Source organism: Gossypium hirsutum, chromosome D06 (genome assembly GCF_007990345.1).
Source record: "Gossypium hirsutum isolate 1008001.06 chromosome D06, Gossypium_hirsutum_v2.1, whole genome shotgun sequence".
Classification (NCBI taxonomy): domain Eukaryota; kingdom Viridiplantae; phylum Streptophyta; class Magnoliopsida; order Malvales; family Malvaceae; genus Gossypium; species Gossypium hirsutum.
In genome coordinates, this window is record NC_053442.1 from 28,392,325 (window position 1) to 28,415,708 (window position 23,384).

General features: G+C 35.7%; 1 protein-coding gene across 2 annotated transcripts; it reads left to right on the top strand.

Moving 5' to 3' along the window:
* Positions 1–2,203: 2,203 nt before the first annotated feature.
* On the top strand, positions 2,204–5,178 carry LOC107901967 (serine/arginine-rich SC35-like splicing factor SCL30A). 2 transcript variants are annotated; one of them, XM_016828160.2, is made up of 5 exons: positions 2,204–2,690; positions 3,033–3,110; positions 3,989–4,153; positions 4,481–4,621; positions 4,735–5,178. In XM_016828160.2, the coding sequence occupies exons 1-5, from the start codon at positions 2,548–2,550 to the stop codon at positions 4,991–4,993; spliced, it is 786 nt and encodes a 261-aa protein (XP_016683649.1). In that variant the 5' UTR covers positions 2,204–2,547; the 3' UTR covers positions 4,994–5,178. The 2 variants fall into 2 exon arrangements, with proteins under 2 accessions (XP_016683649.1, XP_040951831.1); XM_041095897.1 differs by lacking the exons at positions 2,204–2,690; positions 3,033–3,110 and adding an exon at positions 3,130–3,917.
* Positions 5,179–23,384: the final 18,206 nt, after the last annotated feature.

The window sequence follows — 23,384 nt, forward strand, 5'->3', positions numbered from 1 at the left end:
TGTTATAGTGGGAAATGCCATAAAAATTGTCATTGAAACTAAAATTATGTTGAAATGAAATCCTCTAGTTAATTTGGATTAATAAATTAAAACCTTAGTAGCTTGGTGAGTTAATTAGGATATAATTGGCATGTCAATAGGGGAAGTATGTGCATGGTTATTAGGGGATGCGATTTCGACTATGGTTTAGCCTTCTAGTGTAGCACTTTGGTGTTTTACTGTATTGGCCTTCAAGTGTAACACTTGGGTAAGTTGGTTGGTTAGTCTCAAGTATCCGACCTTTGCCTCTAAGCTTATTGTGGGTGAAATGAGCTAAAATCTAACAAATAAGACTAGCCATTAATATAAGTATTGAGTACCAATAATGGTACATATTAAAAAGCTAATAAGCTATATGAACGGTAAAGAACTGACTATAAATAGGCCGCTTAGACTATGGAGTAATAATATATCCAAATAAACGTGGTTTATAAAAGCCTTAAATGTTACTAAGGTGAGAATTGAATTACGAAACCTCTTAGGGAAGATATTGAGAATGGAATGAACAAAGGCATATATAGAACCAATGTCCATAATTAGAACCCATAAATACATGATAAGAACATTGGATAAAAACTTGGATAACTAAGTTCCAAAATAATATAAACCTCCCATAAGGACTAGAACATAAATTCCATAATTGTACTGGCTATTAAACCCTTAAGTTGTGGGTTGAGCTCATAAGTTTGGTAAATTTGATTGAAGTAGTTAAAACAATCAAACATAAATGTTTCATTTAAAGACTTAATGTTAATAAAGACTTAGGATAAGTGTGATTATCCTTGTTACTGTGCTTTATAGATCATGCATTAGTGGCATGTCTACAAAGTCTAATATTGTTTATAAACATTGTGAATGGCATGTTTTAAATCTTTTTGGAAACTTGTTTAGCTAAAATGTATGTCACTCCAATTTAAGTGTGTTTATATGTCATGTTCTTATGCCCAAATGAGTTTAAATAATGATTTATAATGTTTTGATTCATATTGAAATGATATGGTAATGTTTGGGTATGATTTTAGAGTAATTTAGACTCTATTTTTAATTTCAGGGGTCTTGGGTTTGATACCCTTGCCATAGGTACTGCACCAAACAAGTCAGTGGTTAGAATGCTATAGTACATGTCCAATATATTAATACTTAGGGGTTTGGCACTGATACTTAGCCCCCTCTATACAAGGCCACTGTATTGTTTTGGTCATTTTGCCCCGAAGCACGTACGTGACCCTAGGTACGTCCTATCACCCAAAAATATTTTAAATTATTTTAAATTGATTTACAAGCCTTCAAGTTGTTTCAATATTATTTTTAATTTTTTAATTAAATGTACTTAAGTTTGATTACTAGTGGAATCTCTTGATATATCCAATCAAACAATCTCATTTTAAGCCAAAAGAGTCTTAAATATTTGTTTTCTTATTCGAACAAATCCATATATGTTTTCAAATGTTTAAAAATGATATGATTAAGTTTTAATATCCCCATAAACAAACGTTTTTCATACAAGAAAAATTTCGTGCAAACTAAGTAAAAACTCCAATGGCACATCCTACTTATACTGTAAATGAGATAGGTGAAGAATGCTACAAATATAGTGAAAATTACTTTAAATATATAAAAGCAAAAAATATTACTCAAAACTTACAAATTATTTATTTTACAAATCAAATTAATAATATTATTTTATGTATTTATAATATACTTAATATATTCACATCGATTTTTCTGCTCATCTTTTAAACATATACAAATATTTTTTTTAAAAAAATTATATATTTACTTATTTCTTAATCATTTTACATTTAGCATATAAAATTGAAATATTTTATTAAAATAAAAATAATTAAATGTATATTAAAATTTATCACATATGATGTGAGTGAATATAAATATTATATATTATAAAATATAATTATAAAATTATTTCAATTAGTGGAATGATAAGATATTTTCATATGAGTTTTGTGTTCAATTTTTAAATAATATTTTTAAATAATTTTATTTTAAGATTATTTAAAAATATGAAAATATGAAAATATTATTATAATAATATTAATAAAAATTTTTAATAATTTTATAATTGAATTAATATCAAATTTGACTAGTAACATAAGTGATTTTATATAGTATATATTTACAATTAAATGAACCAACAAATTGAATTGGGCGGACTCGAGCGTAATGAAATTTGTAGAACCTAGACTCGGCACGGGCCAAGCCTATTAAGAACTTTGACAGCTATCAAATAGGCCTAGCTTGAATGTTAATACGCGTGGCGCGAGCAAAGAAAGGCTATAAGACAAAAAGGAAAACTCCAGAGATCTATCCCATTCACTTTCCCTTCCCTAACCCTAATCTTACCCTTTGCCTTTGCCTCTGCTGCATCCAATCCACAGCCGTTTAACTTCTCCTTTTCTTCAACCCTCGCCTCCGCCTGGTTTCTCCCATCTTCTTCTCCTCTCTTTGAATATCAAGGTTTTGCAGATTGTTCCACTATTCTTTTCCTAAATGAGAGGCAGGAGTTATACTCCATCTCCGCCCAGAGGCTACGGTCGGAGAGGACGGAGCCCTAGCCCCAGAGGCCGCTACGGCGGTCGCGCTCGAGATCTTCCTACAAGCCTTTTGGTTCGCAACCTCCGCCATGACTGCAGGTTTCTTCTGCTTCTCCCTCCGTGTTCCTTTTGGACTTGTATTATCAGCTCTTCTAATTTCTTCTGCGTTTTGAAATTTGTTATTATGGCGAAATATATATTTTTTTCTAGTTTCTTTCTTAATAATTAGTATCTTATCCTCTTTTATGTGAGTACTATAGTTTCTTCGTCTGCCTTTTCTGAATGAACCACTGAATTGTAGCAATTGTTTCATTGGGGGAGGTTATTTATTTGCTGTGAAGTTTCAAATCGTTCTTTTTTGTCTTTGATAATGTAATGGGACAAATGATTGATTATTTGTGTCCCACCTGAAGCATTCAGATATGATTTTTGCTTTTGCAGGCCAGAAGACCTTCGCAGGCCATTCGAAAGATTTGGCCCTCTTAAAGATATATATCTGCCCAAGGATTATTATACTGGGTAAGGAAATATTTGCTGCCATATGAAATTTAAGTTGTTTAGATATATTTAACTGTTTTGCGTCTTCCTCTCTTTTTTCCCTCATTCTCTAGACTTGAAACATTCATTCTTGATAGAATCAGAAACATGTATTCTTTTAACCTTTCCATGGATTCTGTGTGGTATAGGCCATCAGCCATGTTTGGCGACGTTTCATTCTTTTTGGAACCACAGAATACTATTGTGATAACTTTTTTGCTTTACACTTTTATTATTTCTTCTTTCTTCAAATATTTTTATGATTTCTTTTAGCAAATTTATAACTTAAATAATTTGATAATTCCATTGGGGGATCGTCAATTGATAGATTTATGGTTCTTCAAAATTCTCATATCAAATTTTAGGGGTTCAAGCGAAGTTTTTAAAACCTGTATTTTTTTCTCCCTGTGCTTTTACCTAGCACGCCCTGCTAATGCTCCTTCCTCTGAATATCCATTCCGATGGTGGGGCATTTCTTTAAGTATACTCTTTTATAATCACAAATTGGGTGTGTTAATTGAAGTTCTTGAGGTTTAACAGTGAAATTAAAGTTTTGAAGACATCAATCAAGTAAATAGAGTTCTTTTGAAGATGATGTTAGTGGTAGTGACGCTTGGAAGAAAGTTGGTTTGAATACATTGTGAAGATGTTCCAAGTCTTGAAGAATTTCAAGTGATCTTTAAACTGATACTTGCAAGGTTAGCAGGCAAGTGCTTGCTTTTTCATGCTTATGATGATCTTCCATATTACTGGGGATTATCTTGGAAACATCATTGGAAAAGGTTATTGGTCGGTATGGTCCTTGTTAGATTTTATTTTCTGCTGTTGCCTTACGCTGACTCTTTCATGTAATTCTTCAGGGAACCTCGAGGGTTTGGTTTTGTCCAATATGTTGATCCTGCTGATGCTGCTGAAGCCAAATACCAGATGGATGGGCAGGTTCTTCTTGGTCGAGAGTTGACTGTGGTCTTTGCTGAAGAAAACAGGAAGAAACCAGCTGAAATGAGGCACAGAGAGCGAGCAAGGTAGGCTTTCCAGTATATTTACTGAGCTGTAGTTTATGTTTTTGGACAGTTTCAAGACACATTTGGCTTCCATTATTTATTAAGGGGGAGTTATTTTATCGTCTAGCTTCCAAATAAAATAGTTGGTTGATTTATTGCTCTGAACCTGCCATTTGAGCATTTCTAGTCCTGACCTCATCACTGGCTGAGTGTTGTCTCATCCTGCTAAACATATTCATAAATCCCATGGAACAAAGAAATTTCCTAGGAAATTTGGATTTGCTTTACATTTCTTAGGAAAACTGTTGTGCTTTCCTATCTTTCAACTTTCAATCTTTTCTGTCACAGAGGAGGTCGATATCGTGATAGGAGAAGGTCCCCTCCTCGTTACTCTCGTTCGCCTCGATATTCTCGGTCTCCACCTCGTCATGGGAGATATAGGTCTCGAAGTCGTGATTATTCACCTCCTAAAGATAGGCATTACTCGAGGTAGTAGATGTGTTTCTTCCATAGCTCCAAATTATCTTAAACATTCCCCTTCATAGGTTTTTGTTATATATATGTGAAATATAATATAACTTTATGATGTTTTTCCTAAGCAGATCGGTTTCACCCCAAGATGGACACTACAGCCGAGATAGGTATTCACGTTCTCCACCATACAATGTCTCAAGGAGCTGTAGCCGGAGTCTAGAAAGGGGCCAAGGCCCAAGCCAGGGAAGAAGCCGAAGCCCGAGACGGAGCAGAAGCCACAGCCCAGGAGAAGCTGGAAGCCCAATCAGAAGCAGAAGCCGTAGCCGGAGTCCATACCATGAGGAATACAAGAGGGAACTCAATGGAGAAAGGTCTCCCAGTCAATGATATTGTGCTGCCATCTTTTGTATTGTTTGGTGTATTTGATGATGGATGCTGGTGTTTGAACTTAAAATTTGGATATTTTCAAGGTTTTAGAGTCCAACTGGTTATGTCGTAAAAAGAGTTATTGCAGCTGAGATTCTTTCTTAAGGCCGTCTGTTAACTAGTAATCAAGTACTGAAATTGAGGAACCGTTTTGCCCACAATTAGTTGGTGACTTATTTATAGTACAATTTGTTAAAACATGCAGGTAGTATTAGCTTGCTTGCCTTGTGTTCAGATTCTTGTTCTCCCATTGAAGGAACGATCTGATCTGAAGCGCAGGATAATTAGTGGTAACGGTTCTTGAAGAGGTGGGGGGAAAAGAGTAAATGCTTGGAAGGGGTTTAAGTTTTAATATACCCACCCTCACAGCTACAGCCGTTGTTACAGGTGAAAACAGTAGTTATTATTATTCCTTTTTTATGGCTTTCTAGTTCTGTACTGTTTTTTTTTTCTCAATAAATTGTGGTGGGTGGAATAATTGGTTCATGTGAAGAGGTTAATCGGTATTGTCTGATGGATCAAATATAGCGAAATTTTATCAAACTCATTGCTTGCTGAACAGTATTCTACAAATCAAGAAATTTGGAAGAATAGTAAACTATTTAAAATGTGACATTTATGATATTTTGTAAATCCTTTTTGTTAGAAGTCTATTTAGTAGTTAATTTGAAAATTTTAAAAATATTTTTGGATTTAATAAATTCGTGTTTTTATATTTTTAATTGAAATTAAACAAATTTGTCTATAATGCATTTCATTTTTATTATTTACATGATAATTTATTCGAATCTAAATTCTCTATCACTCATGTTATATAAAATGACACTAGAATTTGGTACATTAAAATTCCCCTGGTCTTAGCTTTGCTATTGTGATTGACCCAAGATCTCATTCGCCACAAATTAATGTATTTAATATTTAATTTGTGCAGTTTTTTTCTTTGGGTACAAATTGTCCATTATTGTTAGTACTTTTGGTATCTGATCAAATATAACATTAATAAATACTAGAAGTTGTATTACACTTATATACATATTTAGAATAAAGATTTGTTTTTAAAAATAACATACAATGAACAATTAAATGCATTATTTGAAATTAATTAGTATTAACATATAAAATATGTATGATATTAAAACACATAAATACATCATATTAAGGTTACTAAAGGATACAATCATTTATCATGGTGTTACCATTAATCCTATGATGGCGTTGAGTTAATTTGAAACACCATCTCAATCAACAACATTTTAAATATATATATACAATTGATGGATGTAATAAAATATGCATAATAAAATTAAAATATAAAAGAATATGAAAATAAAACCTAAGTTGAGTAGTAAATTGAAGGTTTTCTTAATTCAATTGAAATAAGTTCAAATCTCATAATATGAGTTCAAATCAATGATCATACAAGTTCTTTTCTTGTAAGGTAAAATAAATATAAAATAACACTGAAGTAAACGTAAGAAAAGCATTTGCCTACATTTTTAAAATAAGATCATTAGAATGAAATAAATTTAAACCGAACTCTTAAATATATTTTTATATAATGATTTTTTCCCTCTAATTTTATTTATTTCAGTTCTTCATTTTAATTTTTATCTCTTTTAACTTTTAACTTTGTATTTTTATCAAATCACCCCAAAATGAGTGAAAATTTTAACATTTGTTAACTTTGTTGATGTAACATATACGTGGATTTTCATGTGGATGGCATGTCAACATTTAATTAAAATGTAAAATTATTTTTATACTTTTTAAATAATTTTAATGATTTTTAATTTTTAAAAATTTAAAATTTAATTAAATGTTGATGTGCCATCCACATGGCAATCTACATATATGCCACATCAACAAAGTGAAAAAATAACAACATTTCATCTATTTAAAGGTGATTTAATAAAAAGACGTAAATTTAAAAAATAAAAAATTAAATAAAGAGTTAAAATTATTTTTTTAATAAAATTAGAGGATAAATAAATCATTATACCTATTTTTTCCTCTTTTTAAGTATTAATTCGATATATGTTGCTTTGTTGAGATATTTTTTTAGTCATAATATTTTTTTTTTGATTTTCAAAATTTCAAGATTCTACTCTTATGATATTAACATTGTTGCAGGCCCATTTACTCGGTGGCCCACTACCCATTACAAGCCCAAATGACATTACAGGCCCAATAAGCCCAACTGGCCCCAAAACCCAGTCAGACTAGGGCAGAAACCCTAGCCCCCTGTTGTGCCGCACCTGCTCCTGGCCGCCTCACCTGCCCTCTGTTCACACCCACTTGCCCTGCCACAACTGCCACCGCCGCACCGTCCCATCACCCTGTTCTCACCATCAATTGCCTGCAACAAGGAAGCAAACAGGAAGCAAGCAAAAACAGTAGCAAAAATAGGCTATAAAAGCCATTCAAAGAATGTAACGGAGGGGGGCTTCTTTTTTTCTTTCTTTCTTTTGATTTTTCTTTTTGTAATAGAGACCAAAAAATAAATAAAAAAACAAAAAAATCTTAAGGTGATTCTTTTTCTTTTCGCATCTTTTCCTTTTTTAGATCTGTTCTTTTTACATTTATACATATATATACACATATTTATATAAAGAATAGTTTATATTTGCGCAAAAATAAAAAAAAGAATAAAATTTTTACCTTTTTTGAATTTTTCGGCCACCGCGTGCGGTGGCCGGCGGTGGCCGGAGCAGCGCCGACACGACGGACAGTGCGACGGACGGCGACCGTAGCTCGCCGGACTCTGGGCTACCCACAGAGGTTTCCCCTCCCTCTCTCTCCTCTTTTTTTTTTCTCAGCAGCACAAAATGATTTTTTTTCGCAAAAAGGGGGTATTTATACCCCCCTGAAACGGTGCCGTTTCGGCAAAGGGGGTCCGCGCGTCGACCCGCGACCCGACCCGCTCCGACCCGGAGGATCCGCGTGTTTTTGCGGAGGGGCTAATTTCGCATTTAGCCCCTCCGCACTTTTAATTATTTTTAATTTAACCCTTGTCATTTTATAAATTTGCTCACTGATTTTTCAGGATTTCAATTTAGTCCCAAGAAAACGGCATCGTTTTACAGGCGAGGGGAAATTTCCCTTTTGGCCCCTAAAACTTTCGCGCGTTTTGCAAATCGATCCTTCTTCATTTTATTTGCATTTTTTTGCCCTAAATTTAAAGTTTTTATTCAAATAGATCCTAGTTTTAATTGCTAATTAATTATAATCTTTGATGTGACATGCTTGTATATTTATTCAAATTTGATAATTATTTTATTATTATTATTTCTACTAATTAATACTTATGCATATTTATTATATATATTATTATGTTCCCAATTCTTATATATATATATATATATATCTATTTATGCATATTTTAAATATATTCATCATATATTTATTTTAACCTTAATATATTATGTACTTATTATATACCTGTCTAATATTCTTATATTACATACTTTATTTATTTTTATGAGCCTACATATTATATACTAATACATATACGTATACTTATTTACTTATTATTTATTTTCTATTGTATATATATTTATGCCTATATGTACTTGCATTTATATGTACATTCTCACCCTAAAATATATTTCATACTCTAATACATTTCTCTTTTTATATACCCATATATTTGTTTTATTTTATTATATTATACACGTATTTACATATATTTTATAAATATTTAAAACCTTCATACCATTACGTTTATATACTTGTATGCATTTTAACCTCCGCGTATCCTTTTATATTTCCCGCATGTATTTATTCGTAAATTCAAATAGTCACTATTATTATCGACTGTTTCACCTTTATTTGCCAATTTGTTATTCAACATTCGTAAACCCGATTTTCATATTAAGATATCGAGAAATCGTACCCTAACTTACGGGGTTTTGATTTCTTCGATAATTCTTAATTACGCGAACCCTTTTTCAACAAAGTTTTAAAAATAGTCTCGGGGATTAACAAAAGATCATGTTCTAACTTACGGGATGTGATCGTTCTCCTAAACCCGAGATAATCAAATACTTTTCAAATTGTGACGTCCGTTCACGTATTGAAAGCCCGAGATATTGCGTCCTAACTTACGGAGTGTAATTCTTTCTTTCGACGTAGAATGGATCCTTTGCCTTCTTGTGATTTAAATTATAGTTTAATGTATTCGGTTTAGTAAAAGGGGTTGTGTTCTAACTCACGGGACGCGATCTTTTCCCTAATCCCGATAACATCAAATATCTTTGAAAATAGACCAGTTTTGGCATTCATTCATCGTAAAATTGAAATATTGTGTCCTAACTTACGGGATATGGTTTTGTTTCTCGATTTGCGTGAAATATGCCCCATTTTTCTTAAAATTTTTAACGCATAGCAAAAGGATCGTATCTTCAAAAGTTTTCAATGTTCGACACTAAGACATCAGGTAATCGGCTAGGTACCAATTTTGGGTGTTACGGGGGTGCTAATCCTTCCCCGTACGTAACCGACTCCCGAACCCGTTTTCTAAATTTCGCAGACCAAAATTGTTGTTTTAATAAAATCCACTCGTTTATTAAAAGCAACTACTTTTCAAGGTGATCCAATCACACCTTAATAAAAGATTGGTGGCGACTCCCGTTTTCATTTTCAAAATCCAAGCCGACCCCGTTTTCATCAAAAAAATGGTGTCAACAGCTTGGCGACTCCGCTGGGGACAAACACGAGAGTCAAGCCATGAGTTGATTACTTTTTGTCTTTTTGTCAAAAATCAAAAACCTAGTTTAAATATACGATCCTTTCATTGTATTTTTATTTATCTTTATTATGATCTTCGTCATTGTGATTCATAATTGCTGTGTTTAAGTTCAGATTTATTTTTGCACATTGCATTGCATGACCGTTGGTCATACCCTTTTAAGTGGGAGTGAGAAGCTACGCCTTCGTGAGGTTTTCACCTCCGCATGGGATAGTGAATCGCTTTCGGGATACATCCGTACCTATGTCTTCGTGAGATTTTCATCTCCGCATGGCCATAGGGAAATGTATTCCCCTGAACTGAACTCAGTCCGTATGAGCCTATAATGGGTGAGGATCGAGGAATCTGCTGGTTCGGGTACCCTTACTTTAGAACCAACCCTCATATAGTAGACTTAGGAACTTAACCTAGGTAGAGCCACTCCAAACCCCTAGTATCTACCCGATTAGGTACTTTTTGTTTTCTGTGCTTGCTTATGTTTTGTACTAACCGATCTTGTTTTGTTTTGATTATGATTGCATTGCATTTTAGGAAAGAGATATGGATTCCAATCCAATTACTAAATTAGAAAGCTTGTCATGGAATACGAATTCCTTGATAAAGTGGAAAACAATACGACTTCCCAAACATATTCTGAGAAACACAAGAATGGCGATGGAAGAGTTCGTGACCTTGCTTGGTGGCCTGGGGATTCGAGACGATTGTCCAAAAGCCTTCAACAAGCTGACGAGCCTTATGAAGATGGGCAGATGATGGATCGCAACCAGGATCAAGAAAATGAGCTAGCAATGGCATCTATTGGTGAGATTACCTCAAACATGCGGATGAAGAAAAAAATCGATGTTGTTTCTTGGAATATGAGGGTGAGGTCGTACATGTATCCGTTTTATGTAAGGGAATTTGCTTTCTAGAAAAGTTTCCTAAATGTAATTGAATCAGAATCAACGTCTCTTTAGGCATTCATTTCATGCATTTGCATTACATCGCATCATATGCATTAGACTTTCACGAAGTGACCCTAATTATGTAAAATTATTTCAGCTAATCTGGAAAACCAATCAACCAAACATCCTTACGGTACTCGTCGCAAAGCCAAAGAAATGGATCAAAGATTAGAGAAACTGGAGCAAACGCAAAAAGAGATGCAAGACCAGTTACAAGTGCAAATGAAAGAACATATGGAAAAGATCCAGAAAGACATGGCACAAAAGATGAAGGAGTCTCAGGATGAACTAATGACTAAATTGACGCAATTAATAACCAAGGGAGTGGATAAAGGGAAAAATCCTGTGGTTTGCGATGAAGAAGGAAACAATGATGAGCCACTTTTTTCTCCAGGATACACGCCACCGCAAGCGCAAATTCAGATTGAACCACATCCACGAAGATCTTCTGTTTCGATTAGACCTCAGCACTTTCAAGGTGACGCTTCAATACCGAAGAACCTTCAGGTCAGATCTGGTTCTAATCCTGACGATAATCTGGTTGTCCCGGACTTCGATGAAGTAGCGGATAAAGACAAGATGAAGGAGGAGTTACCGAAGCAGTTTGAGGAGAAATGGAAATGGATTGAAGAGAAGTTTAGGGCGATAGAAAGTATCGACAGCTATCTTGGAATAGATGCGAAAGATCTGAGTTTAGTTCCGGATTTGGTACTTCCTTACAAATTTAAGATGCCGGAATTCGAGAAATATAATGGGACCAGCTGCCCAGAAGCTCATATTACTATGTTCTGTAGGCGTATGGCTGGATACGTCAACAACGACCAACTGCTCATACACTGCTTTCAAGATAGCCTCACAGGGGCAGCGTCTAAGTGGTACAATCAATTGACGCGTATCCAGATTAGTTCTTGGAGGGATTTAGCACAAGCCTTTATGAAACAATACAGTCATGTAGCTGATATGGTCCTTGACAGAATTACCCTTCAAAATATGGAGAAAAAGCCTAATGAAAGTTTTAGGCAATACGCACAAAGGTGGAGGGAGGTCGCTATTCAAGTTCAGCCGCCACTCCTAGAGAAAGAAATGACGATGCTCTTCATTCACACATTGAAGGCCCCGTTCATCACTCACATGTTGGGAAGTGCTTCGATGAGTTTTTTAGACATAGTCATGAGCGGTGAAATGATTGAAAGTGCCGTGAGAAGTGGAAAGATTGATGCTGGGGAGATTAATAGAAGGTCAGACTTAAAGAAGAAGGAAAATGATGTGAGCAATGTGAACACCTACAACAAATTGATTACACAGCCAAGAAAGGAGATTACTAGTCAGCAAGGTTCATCTAGACAAGAATCGTATGTGAAGCAAGGCACTGAGAACCTTCAATTCACGCCAATTCCGATGTCATATAAGGAGTTGTATCAAAGCTTATTCAACGCACGTATTGTCGCCCCTCTCTACACGAAACCTCCACAGCCTCCGTACCCCAAATGGCACGATGCGAATGCACAATGCGAGTATCATGCGAGAAATACGGGGCATTCCATAGAAAACTGCATTGCCTTTAAGAAACTGGTTGAAAGGCTTATCAGTATGGGCATCGTTAAATTTGATGATTCCTCCACTGCGGAAAATCCATTACCCAATCATAATTGACGAGTGGAGTGAATGCAATGCACAAGCAACTGAAGAAGGGATCTTATTAGATGTTCGCCCTTATAAACCTGGGAGTGTTCTAAAGAAACCTTTGTAGTATTTAGAGCTTACTCAGAGTAATATTCAAAACACACTTGTTGCTTTCAGCCTAGAGCAACAAGAAGTCTTTTGTGAAAAAGGCTTATGTCTGAACGTCATTATTTTAATGGAATGCATCTCTGCGATCTTTTGAACTAATATTTTTCATAGATTATTCTTTTATTCTTCCATCCAAATCATTCTTTCATTCATAATCATACTGTGCAGATAATTATTCTTAAATTCATACATTCTTTATATATTATTTTGTACCTACAATAGGTCCCTGGATATCAACGACATGAATGACACTGCTACAGACTTAGAACCTCCTTTTGAGTGAGATATGTGTTTAGAGGGATCTCACGACTTTGAAGATGACACAGATCGTAGCTTATCTCCAAACTTGTTGAGGATGGTAGAACAAAAGGATAAACAGATCCTACCTCTCAGTGAATCATTAGAAATTGTGAGCTTGATGAAGACTAGAATTGACCTGCCTACAGAGACGAAAAATTCAAAGATGTCTTTGTATGATCATACCAGGGTATGCCTCGATTCTTATAATAAAACCTGCACAACAGCACGATGTCAGAAATTTACAGTGCGAACGATGCAATTCTTTGCCGGGGCAATACCGTTCTCGTCAATTCAGCATAGCTTTGCCCGTTTGAAGTCGAGTTTCTATTCCTTCAAGATGTTGCTGGATTTTATCCCGATGGAAGAAGAAGATCAAAAGTTTCCAGTTGTAGTTTTGCCCTAAAAGGCTCTATAAAGGAAATTCGATATCAGAGAAGATCCTTTGAAGGGGATAACAAGGACTTGTCTAATCCCAAGAGTTTAGATCCGATTCAAAAAAACAAGGGAAAAGGAAAAGAAAAAAACAAAATCAAAATCAAAAATAAAAAATAAAAAGAAAAAGAGAAATCAATCAAAGTCAAAATAAAAATATGAAAAGTAAAGAAAAGAAAAGAGGAGGCCAAGGCGAAAAGCCAAAAAGGGCGCTTTGTGACCAAAAGTGGTTTTGAGTTGAAAACTGAAAAAGGACGACTCAAATTTGAGCACAATGGGGCATGGACATCACCATTATCGAAGACTTCTAATGGGCATTGCTTCGCTATTGAGATCATCAAATGGATAAAGGCTACAGTATGCGTCAATGTCATCATATGCCAATATAGAATTCCAGGGACGATGGTATGGGGAAATGTATTGAACTGGAATGACAACATGATAGTTGAGGGCTGTAATCGGTTCAAAATCAGACATCATAGTTTGTCACAGTATTGTAAGACAATGAAGTTCAAAAAAAAAAAATGAAGAATGAAAATGGAAAATGAAAAGAGTAAAAATGGAGAGGCTAAGGGGAAAACCCGCAAAGGGCACCTTAGGCCAAAGGGGATTTGAGTTGAAAACCCGAAAGGGGCGGCTCAAATATTGATCAGAATGGGGCATGAAGTGATCAGATTGGGGCATGTGGTGATCCTGCTATACCTGAAAGAGTAGGGCGACATCTTGGGGCATCGACAAAGTCCTATAGATCTCCTAAACACATGTCAAACTCAGGAAAGTCTTCAGAAAGTTTGTACAGAGAAGTTCAAGCTGCGATATCTGGGGCACCTAACCTTCATACTATTTATATATTGAATTTGTTGTTGTTCTTGGAATACTTCATTCTTTTTCAAGATACGTGTTCCAATCAATTCCTCTTTTATTACCCTTGATAATTCATTCATTTCGAGCTTGCTCTCAAATCAATTCTATTTCATCCATTGTTATATTCTTTTTTGCAAGTATGTTGCATTGGAATGATGATACTTTCACAATGAAAGTTTTGCATATTACTCTAGAAGTTTCTAAATAATATAGGAACCTGAAACAGGACAATTGTTTAGAAAACATCAAGTTTAAAGGGTGAAATATCTAAGAAGGAAGAGTCTAAGTTAAGGCTATCCCTTCGGATTTTGTTGTCCAAACATTGACTGAACAAAATGACAAGATGCCGTGTTGGTGACAAAGCTTCAATGAACAAACAAGCAATGATCACCGAGTGGTAAGAAAAGGTTTTCTCGGAGAAGAAAATTTTGCAATTGTGCATGAACATTTGGTATGACACCTGGGGAATGGGGTAAAAACCAAAAAACTTCACATTCTGTAACCTCGAATTGCGATAGGAGAAGATTGAGAAAAGTCATATCTTTCTACCCTTGGGTCACAGTGGGAGAATGATGGTACATTTTTACGTCCCAATAGATTGAACTTTAAGGTTTACAGTGGGGGGTAACCAGATTAAGTGTTTCTTTGGATATACCAGACGAGCAAAAAGGCGTTGTAGTACGTCAGTGATAAAACCTTAATAAGTTTTTACGTGATGTTAACCTAAGCATTAAGGAATCATCTTCATGACATTTTGCATTCATTCAAATGTCATTCATACATATCTAGTTAGGAGCATTTAAGTCATTCTGATTATGTTATCCTAATCACTAGGCACAATTAGGTTCATAAAATAGAACATACAGGTCATGTTCCCCAAGGGACAGATCAATGAAGACAAAAGATCTTGCCTTCCTACATTGACAGCGAAGCAGATCGAAGACACAAACCTTGCCTCTTTCGGTTGTGATAGAGCTGGTTGAAGACAAAAGATCTTGCCTTCCTACATTGACAGCGAAGCAGATCGAAGACACAAACCTTGCCTCTTTCGGTTGTGATAGAGCTGGTTGAAGACAAAAGATCTTGCCTTCCTACATTAACAGCGAAGCAGATCGAAAACAAAGCCTTGCATCCATCGATTGCAGTGGAGCTAGTTAAAGAAGCAGACCTTGCCTTCCTGCATTAACAGCGAAGCAGATCAAAGACAAAGCCTTGCCTCCATCGGTTGCATTGGAGCAGATTGAAGCCAGAGATCTTATCTCCCTGAGATTACAACGGAGCAGATCAAAGATAGTAATCCTATCTCCTTGAGATTACAATGGAGCGGATTAAAGGATCTTATCTCTCTGAAGTTACAGTAGAATAGATCACATCAGGTCTTATCTCCCTGAGATTACAGTGGAACAGACCAAAGAATTTCAGATCTTATCTCCCTGAGATTACAGCGGAGCAAATTGAAGACACTATCCTATCTCCCTGAAGTTACAGTGGGGCGGATTAAAATAAGAGATCTTATCTCCCTGAGATTACAGTGGAGTAGACTTAAACCACAAACCTCGTCCCCCTGAAGTTGCTACGAAGAAGATAAAGGCTACAGGACGCATCTCTCTAAAATGCAGTGGAATGGATCGAAGCAACAAGACCTAGTGGACTGGAATGAAACTACTTGAAATGGAGAAGTACCAGAACAAGTCAAGACTCGGCGAGACCGGGCAAAATGGGCCTTTCTTAGTCTTTGCTCTGTTATCGTTACACGACAACGAGCAAAGAGGGGCAGCTGTTGCAGGCCCATTTACTCGGTGGCCCACTACCCATTACAAGCCCAAATGACATTACAGGCCCAATAAGCCCAACTGGCCCCAAAACCCAGTCAGACTAGGGCAGAAACCCTAGCCCCCTGTTGTGCCGCACCTGCTCCTGGCCGCCTCACCTGCCCTCTGTTCACACCCACTTGCCCTGCCACAACTGCCACCGCCGCACCGTCCCATCACCCTGTTCTCACCATCAATTGCCTGCAACAAGGAAGCAAACAGGAAGTAAGCAAAAACAGTAGCAAAAATAGGCTATAAAAGCCATTCAAAGAATGTAACGGAGGGGGGCTTCTTTTTTCTTTCTTTCTTTTGATTTTTCTTTTTGTAATAGAGACCAAAAAAATAAATAAAAAAACAAAAAAATCTTAAGGTGATTCTTTTTCTTTTCGCATCTTTTCCTTTTTTAGATCTGTTCTTTTTACATTTATACATATATATACACATATTTATATAAAGAATAGTTTATATTTGCGCAAAAATAAAAAAAAGAATAAAATTTTTACCTTTTTTGAATTTTTCGGCCACCGCGTGCGGTGGCCGGCGGTGGCCGGAGCAGCGCCGACACGACGGACAGTGCGACAGACGGCGACCGTAGCTCGCCGGACTCTGGGCTACCCCCAGAGGTTTCCCCTCCCTCTCTCTCCTCTTTTTTTTTTTCTCAGCAGCACAAAATGATTTTTTTCGCAAAAAGGGGGTATTTATACCCCCCTGAAACGGCGCCGTTTCGGCAAAGGGGGTCCGCGCGTCGACCCGCGACCCGACCCGCTCCGACCCGGAGGATCCGCGTGTTTTTGCGGAGGGGCTAATTTCGCATTTAGCCCCTCCGCACTTTTAATTATTTTTAATTTAACCCTTGTCATTTTATAAATTTGCTCACTGATTTTTCAGGATTTTAATTTAGTCCCAAGAAAACGGCATCGTTTTACAGGCGAGGGGAAATTTCCCTTTTGGCCCCTAAAACTTTCGCGCGTTTTGCAAATCGATCCTTCTTCATTTTATTTGCATTTTTTGCCCTAAATTTAAAGTTTTTATTCAAATAGATCCTAGTTTTAATTGCTAATTAATTATAATCTTTGATGTGACATGCTTGTATATTTATTCAAATTTGATAATTATTTTATTATTATTATTTCTACTAATTAATACTTATGCATATTTATTATATATATTATTATGTTCCCAATTCTTATATATATATATATATATCTATTTATGCATATTTTAAATATATTCATCATATATTTATTTTAACCTTAATATATTATGTACTTATTATATACCTGTCTAATATTCTTATATTACATACTTTATTTATTTTTATGAGCCTACATATTATATACTAATACATATACGTATACTTATTTACTTATTATTTATTTTCTATTGTATATATATTTATGCCTATATGTACTTGCATTTATATGTACATTCTCACCCTAAAATATATTTCATACTCTAATACATTTCTCTTTTTATATACCCATATATTTGTTTTATTTTATTATATTATACACGTATTTACATATATTTTATAAATATTTAAAACCTTCATACCATTACGTTTATATACTTGTATGCATTTTAACCTCCGCGTATCCTTTTATATTTCCCGCATGTATTTATTCGTAAATTCAAATAGTCACTATTATTATCGACTGTTTCACCTTTATTTGCCAATTTGTTATTCAACATTCGTAAACCCGATTTTCATATTAAGATATCGAGAAATCGTACCCTAACTTACGGGGTTTTGATTTCTTCGATAATTCTTAATTACGCGAACCCTTTTTCAACAAAGTTTTAAAAATAGTCTCGGGGATTAACAAAAGATCATGTTCTAACTTACGGGATGTGATCGTTCTCCTAAACCCGAGATAATCAAATACTTTTCAAATTGTGACGTCCGTTCACGTATTGAAAGCCCGAGATATTGCGTCCTAACTTACGGAGTGTAATTCTTTCTTTCGACGTAGAATGGATCCTTTGCCTTCTTGTGATTTAAATTATAGTTTAATGTATTCGGTTTAGTAAAAGGGGTTGTGTTCTAACTCACGGGACGCGATCTTTTCCCTAATCCCGATAACATCAAATATCTTTGAAAATAGACCAGTTTTGGCATTCATTCATCGTAAAATTGAAATATTGTGTCCTAACTTACGGGATATGGTTTTGTTTCTCGATTTGCGTGAAATATGCCCCATTTTTCTTAAAATTTTTAACGCATAGCAAAAGGATCGTATCTTCAAAAGTTTTCAATGTTCGACACTAAGACATCAGGTAATCGGCTAGGTACCAATTTTGGGTGTTACGGGGGTGCTAATCCTTCCCCGTACGTAACCGACTCCCGAACCCGTTTTCTAAATTTCGCAGACCAAAATTGTTGTTTTAATAAAATCCACTCGTTTATTAAAAGCAACTACTTTTCAAGGTGATCCAATCACACCTTAATAAAAGATTGGTGGCGACTCCCGTTTTCATTTTCAAAATCCAAGCCGACCCCGTTTTCATCAAAAAAATGGTGTCAACAAACATTAAATCGAATCACTTAATTATTTAAAATTACTTAATACACTAGTCATTATATTCTAGGTAATAAGTAATTTAATTATGCATCTGTTAGCATAGAAAACTATTTTTCTTTACCATTTGAGATTTAAGTGTTCCATTGTTGGGGTCTCTTGTCCGCGCAGTGGCTGGGCTTGCTATCTTAGCAATGGTCTTTTATTTTTAGTTGACCTTTTATATGAACCCATAGAGATAGAAGAAAATTCTTGCGCACATTTTTTGAATGGCTTAAACATAAAATTAATATTTCAACTTGTCTATTTCGTATTTAAGGGTTTTTTTTTTCTTTGTCTCATATTAATATCCTAACTTTTTTTGTCAACTAAATCAATATTTTTATATAATACCGCTAAATTCAGGATAAATGACAAAATAAGATTATGACAAATAGCATATTAAAATATATCCAATACGTGACAAACAAAATATTTCCATATTAAAAAAAAACTTTCTAGCTGAAATCTTAACCTAAAAGAAAACAAGTACAAATAATACACAAGTGATTATTTTTGTAATTTATCCTAATCTAATATATATATTAAAAATTAATAAAAATATTTTAAAAATCTATTTCCATTTTTTTCCTTTGTTCTTTTTTTCAGTTTTCCTTTTCTTCTCCCTAAATCCCCCAAATGAACCCTAGCCACCACCGTTTATAGTTGTTGGTCTACAGCTCCGATCGGGCACCATCAGAACACTCCCCTCCATCACCTCTCTTCAAACCGCCGACTAATCTCCTTCTTCACTTTCCTCCTCCTCCTCCTCCTCTTCTTCTTCTTCTTCTTCTTCTTCTTTTTCTCTTCTCCTAGTTCTGCAAAACGTAAATTACCACAAAATTTGATTTAATACTAATAAACTCCATGAAGTTCACTGGAAATTGCCATGGAACTCCAATTTATGCAGCTCAAAAGTCTAATTTTTACTGCCATTTTTATAGTGCAGAGAGCTTTAAGGAAGAGAAAAGAAAGTTTAGCAACATAAATTATTAAACGGGTTGTTCATTTTTAAGTTTTCAAAATGAATAGACCTTGAGAAAGTCAATGATTTTGAATTTTCGGGGTTATGGTTTTCCGTATCAAAAGCTTAATTCTTCAATATTCTCTATTTTTTAAAAAAAACTGCAGATGTTTTAATCTCTCAATTGTTTTGTGACTTCAAAACAACTAGAAATGTACTATTTCACTTTTTGAGATCTAAACTGTACAAACATTTGGACTTTAAAACAGTTTAAAAAGGACCAAAACTCAGTTGGAATCTTTTTTTTTTGAAAGTTAAATTTATTAATTCATTCAATGAATAGAACTATACAATTTAAGGGAAAAATAGCAAATATTCGTCGTAGATGGTGAAGGACAAGCTCCATCAACACAACAAAGACTTTAGCCTCAACATAAATAGAACATTATGACACGTTGACAATTGGCTTTGTCACAACTCAAGCACAACATATCTCGAGTTATTGCAAACACTTAATACGATAAGGAAATTAGCCTCGGATGGTCCAAAGCGGTGAGCAAAAATCGATAAAAGAATCAAGCATTCACTAAACTAGAGAGGATGACAACAAAATCATCCCTAAAATCAATTGTAAAACTAAGATTACATGCGCAAGCAAGACTAAAAAATGTGCTACAAGAGCAGACAAAAACTTCTAAAACTGAAGACTTATTAAACAATGTAAAACCAAACAAAAAAATATAAAACTTAAGACAACTTGGGTCCAACTTTCCAAGAAAAACTATTGGTGGCTGGTGGAGTTTTAGCAAACAACAAGTACCGTCATCTGTCCATCACAACTTGTGAAGACAACAAAGACACCCACAAAATAGATCTGCAAACTGAAAAGAGAGAAGAAATGTGTTGTGAATGAGAAGAAGAAAGAAAGGGTTGAAAGGAGAGGAAAAAAGTGGACGATAGCTAGCCCGGAGGCTAGCACCGCCGCTGAGCAAAAACTCCTTAACTGAAATCTTTAACCCAAAAGAAGCTTGAAAGAAAAACTAGAGACCAAATAACAAAAAGAGAAGCAACAAAGGGAATTAACCTAGCACTTGGAACCTGACTGAGGATTTCAACGTGAAACTCGACAGGAAGACCCAAGAAGCTATTGAAACGATCAAAGGTAACATGGGTAATGGAATAATCAACAGTGGTCAGCCTTCCTCCTCCACTTCTTTTCGACGAAACCAAAGGTTGAGGTTGCTGCGGTGAAGAAACAAAAGGCTATTCACTTTTGTTATTGTTGTGAAAGATTGGATTTTTGGGGAAGAAAAGGAGGCGTATTATCGTTGGTTCTCGAATCTTCTTCCATATTGTTATTAGATTCTCTGTACCCGTTTTCTTCTTCTAGCGGTTGCCCTTCTTGTTCTTCTTTTTCAGCTTGTTGGTGTTATGATCGAACCAAGAGGAAAAAAACCTATCTGGGTAGTAAACTAGAAGGAAGGCCTATCAGGACCCCAAGAGAAGCACATGACTGCAAAAAGTGTCACAAAAATACTTTGAAATTGTCACTTAGTCCACATCAGTAGAAGAATAACGACCTAAGTGGAGTATAAAATGACAGGGAAATGGGAAATTAGTCATTCTTACGTCAATTGTAATCAACATTCTGCTTCTCCATCTCATTCTCTATGCAAATTAGTTGTGATTTGGTTATTGTTATCACCCTCTTTGTTGTAATATACTAAATATCGTTCCATTTCCATTCTGTTTTCCTTGGATATTTCCTATTCCTTATTGTAGGACACCCCATTTACTACATTGGTGCTTCATTGACCATCGACAAAGATGGTGGATGGTACCTGAATCAAGCTCTTTGATGAAAATGTCAAATCTATTGAAGAAGCATAGTCATTACTTCGCAAGGAGGTTGATTATCTAAACACGACCGTTGCCTCTAACCAACAAATGCTCCAGGAAATATTGGCTCACTTTCCGACAGTATCACCCTATTCTCCTAACTTTTCCAAAGTTGGGCAGTGTCCGCCACCACCTCCACATGGCCTGAATTTGCTAGGAACTCACAAACCAACTTTGATTTAGTTCACACATTTTTTAGCTCGAATCCTGACCGATAGGTTTTACAAGAAGATTGTTATTTTTCCTTTTACAACATCCAGAAGCACGACTACCTCACAATTTCTTCTTTTTATCTTGATGATACCATCGCCAAATGGTATGACTGGATATATCGAAACAAACAGTTGTTGGGATAGACACAATTCACAAAGGCTATCATCAGGTCGTTTCAGTCACATGATTTCGAAACACCGGAAGGTTAACTAGCAAAGCTCCAATAGACTTCCACTATGACATATTATCGAACCCATTTTAAGGCAACCACAAACTGGACCATGTATTTACCTCATTTATTCTTGGTCCATTGTTTTATCTAGGGTCTCTGATCGAATATTAGGTTGGACCAATTGCATGAGCTACAAATTGTGATAGAGAAGGGCTTATTTAAGCCTACCTTGGGCAACAACAGGCCCATTCTACCCAACCCGAAAACCCTACCATCTTCTTTTGCTTTTCCTACACTAGCGTCTACAGCACAAAATCTTGCCACCCTTTCAGGCGGTGCTAAAGTTCCTTTTCGACGTCTTTCTCCCACCAAGGCCACCCAATGCCTTTCCTAGTATCTCTACTACCACTGCGACGAAAAGTATTCTTGAAATCATAAGTGTAAGTCCAAGCCCCAACTGCTTCTCTTTATGGATAATCGGGACTCACCTCATTCACCAAATTCCTTACTGACCCCTATTGCAACCCCTACAGAGACACTGGCAGAGTAGTTACCTTTCTAAGAGGTGCTCACAGAGTTGGCTACTTCCTATAATGCCTTGGTTGGGGGTTGTTTGACAATGAATCTGCTTTAATGGGCACGTTAAGGGCAAGAAGGTTCAAGTGTTGCTTAATGGTGGTAGTATCTACAATTTTGTGCAAACCCGGATTGCTACTTTCTTAAATTTCCCAGTGAAACAGGCAACCCAATTCTAAGTTTTGGTCGACAATGATGAATGATTGGTATATACTAGTATCAGTTGTCAGGTCCCTCTGCTCATCCAAGGTCACAAAATTTTGGTCAATTTCTATGTCTTACCCTTGTAAGGATGGGACATGATTTTGGGCATTGCTTGGTTGGCTACTCTCAGGCCCTCCATCACCAACTATGCAACTTCTACCTTTGAATTTAATCATCAGGGTCACCACGGCCATTGGCAAGGGACAAGTCACCGGTTGTTCAACAGATTCAATATAATTTTCTTCTCCTTCTATCTCACACTCACTTAGTTGTCGAGTATTTTAGCCTGCAATTAATAACCACTCAACCAGTCTCTCTTTCTCCTTATCCCACTAATCTTGAAGCACTATTGGCTACTTTCTATAATGTTTTCACTAAACTGCATGAGATTCCGTCACCTTAATCGCAGGATCTCTTGGCTACTTTCTATGATGTTTTTATTAAACTGCATAGGATTCCGTCGCCTCAATCGTAGGATCATGCCATTCCCCTTTTCCCATAATCTTCTTCAGTTTAGGTCCGGCTGTACTAGTACCCTTATTTTAAAAAGAAAAAAAGATGGAGAAGCTAGTAACTGAGATTTTAGAGGAATGAATTATCTGTCCCAGCACCAACCCCATCTCTTCTTCAATACTACTGGTCCGTAAGAAAGACGAAACGTGGTATTTCTGTGTGGATTACTGAGCCCTCAACGCGATTACAGTTCACGATCATTTTTTGATTCCTTCCATCAATGAACTATTCGATGAACTACATGATGCATGTTATTTCTCTAAATTGGATTTGCTGACAAGGTATCATCAAATCTGAATCAAAGCGGGCGATGAGTGCAAGACCGCTTTTCGGACTCACGACGGCCACTACAAATCTTTGGTTA

Excerpts from the sequence above, each read along its gene's own strand:
- LOC107901967 (XM_016828160.2), top strand. The coding sequence starts at position 2,548 with ATGAGAGGCAGGAGTTATACTCCATCTCCGCCCAGAGGCTACGGTCGG. Across the intron at positions 2,691-3,032 it reads AACCTCCGCCATGACTGCAG|GCCAGAAGACCTTCGCAGGC; the intron begins GTTTCTTCTGCT and ends TTGCTTTTGCAG. Across the intron at positions 4,154-4,480 it reads AGGCACAGAGAGCGAGCAAG|AGGAGGTCGATATCGTGATA; the intron begins GTAGGCTTTCCA and ends TTTCTGTCACAG.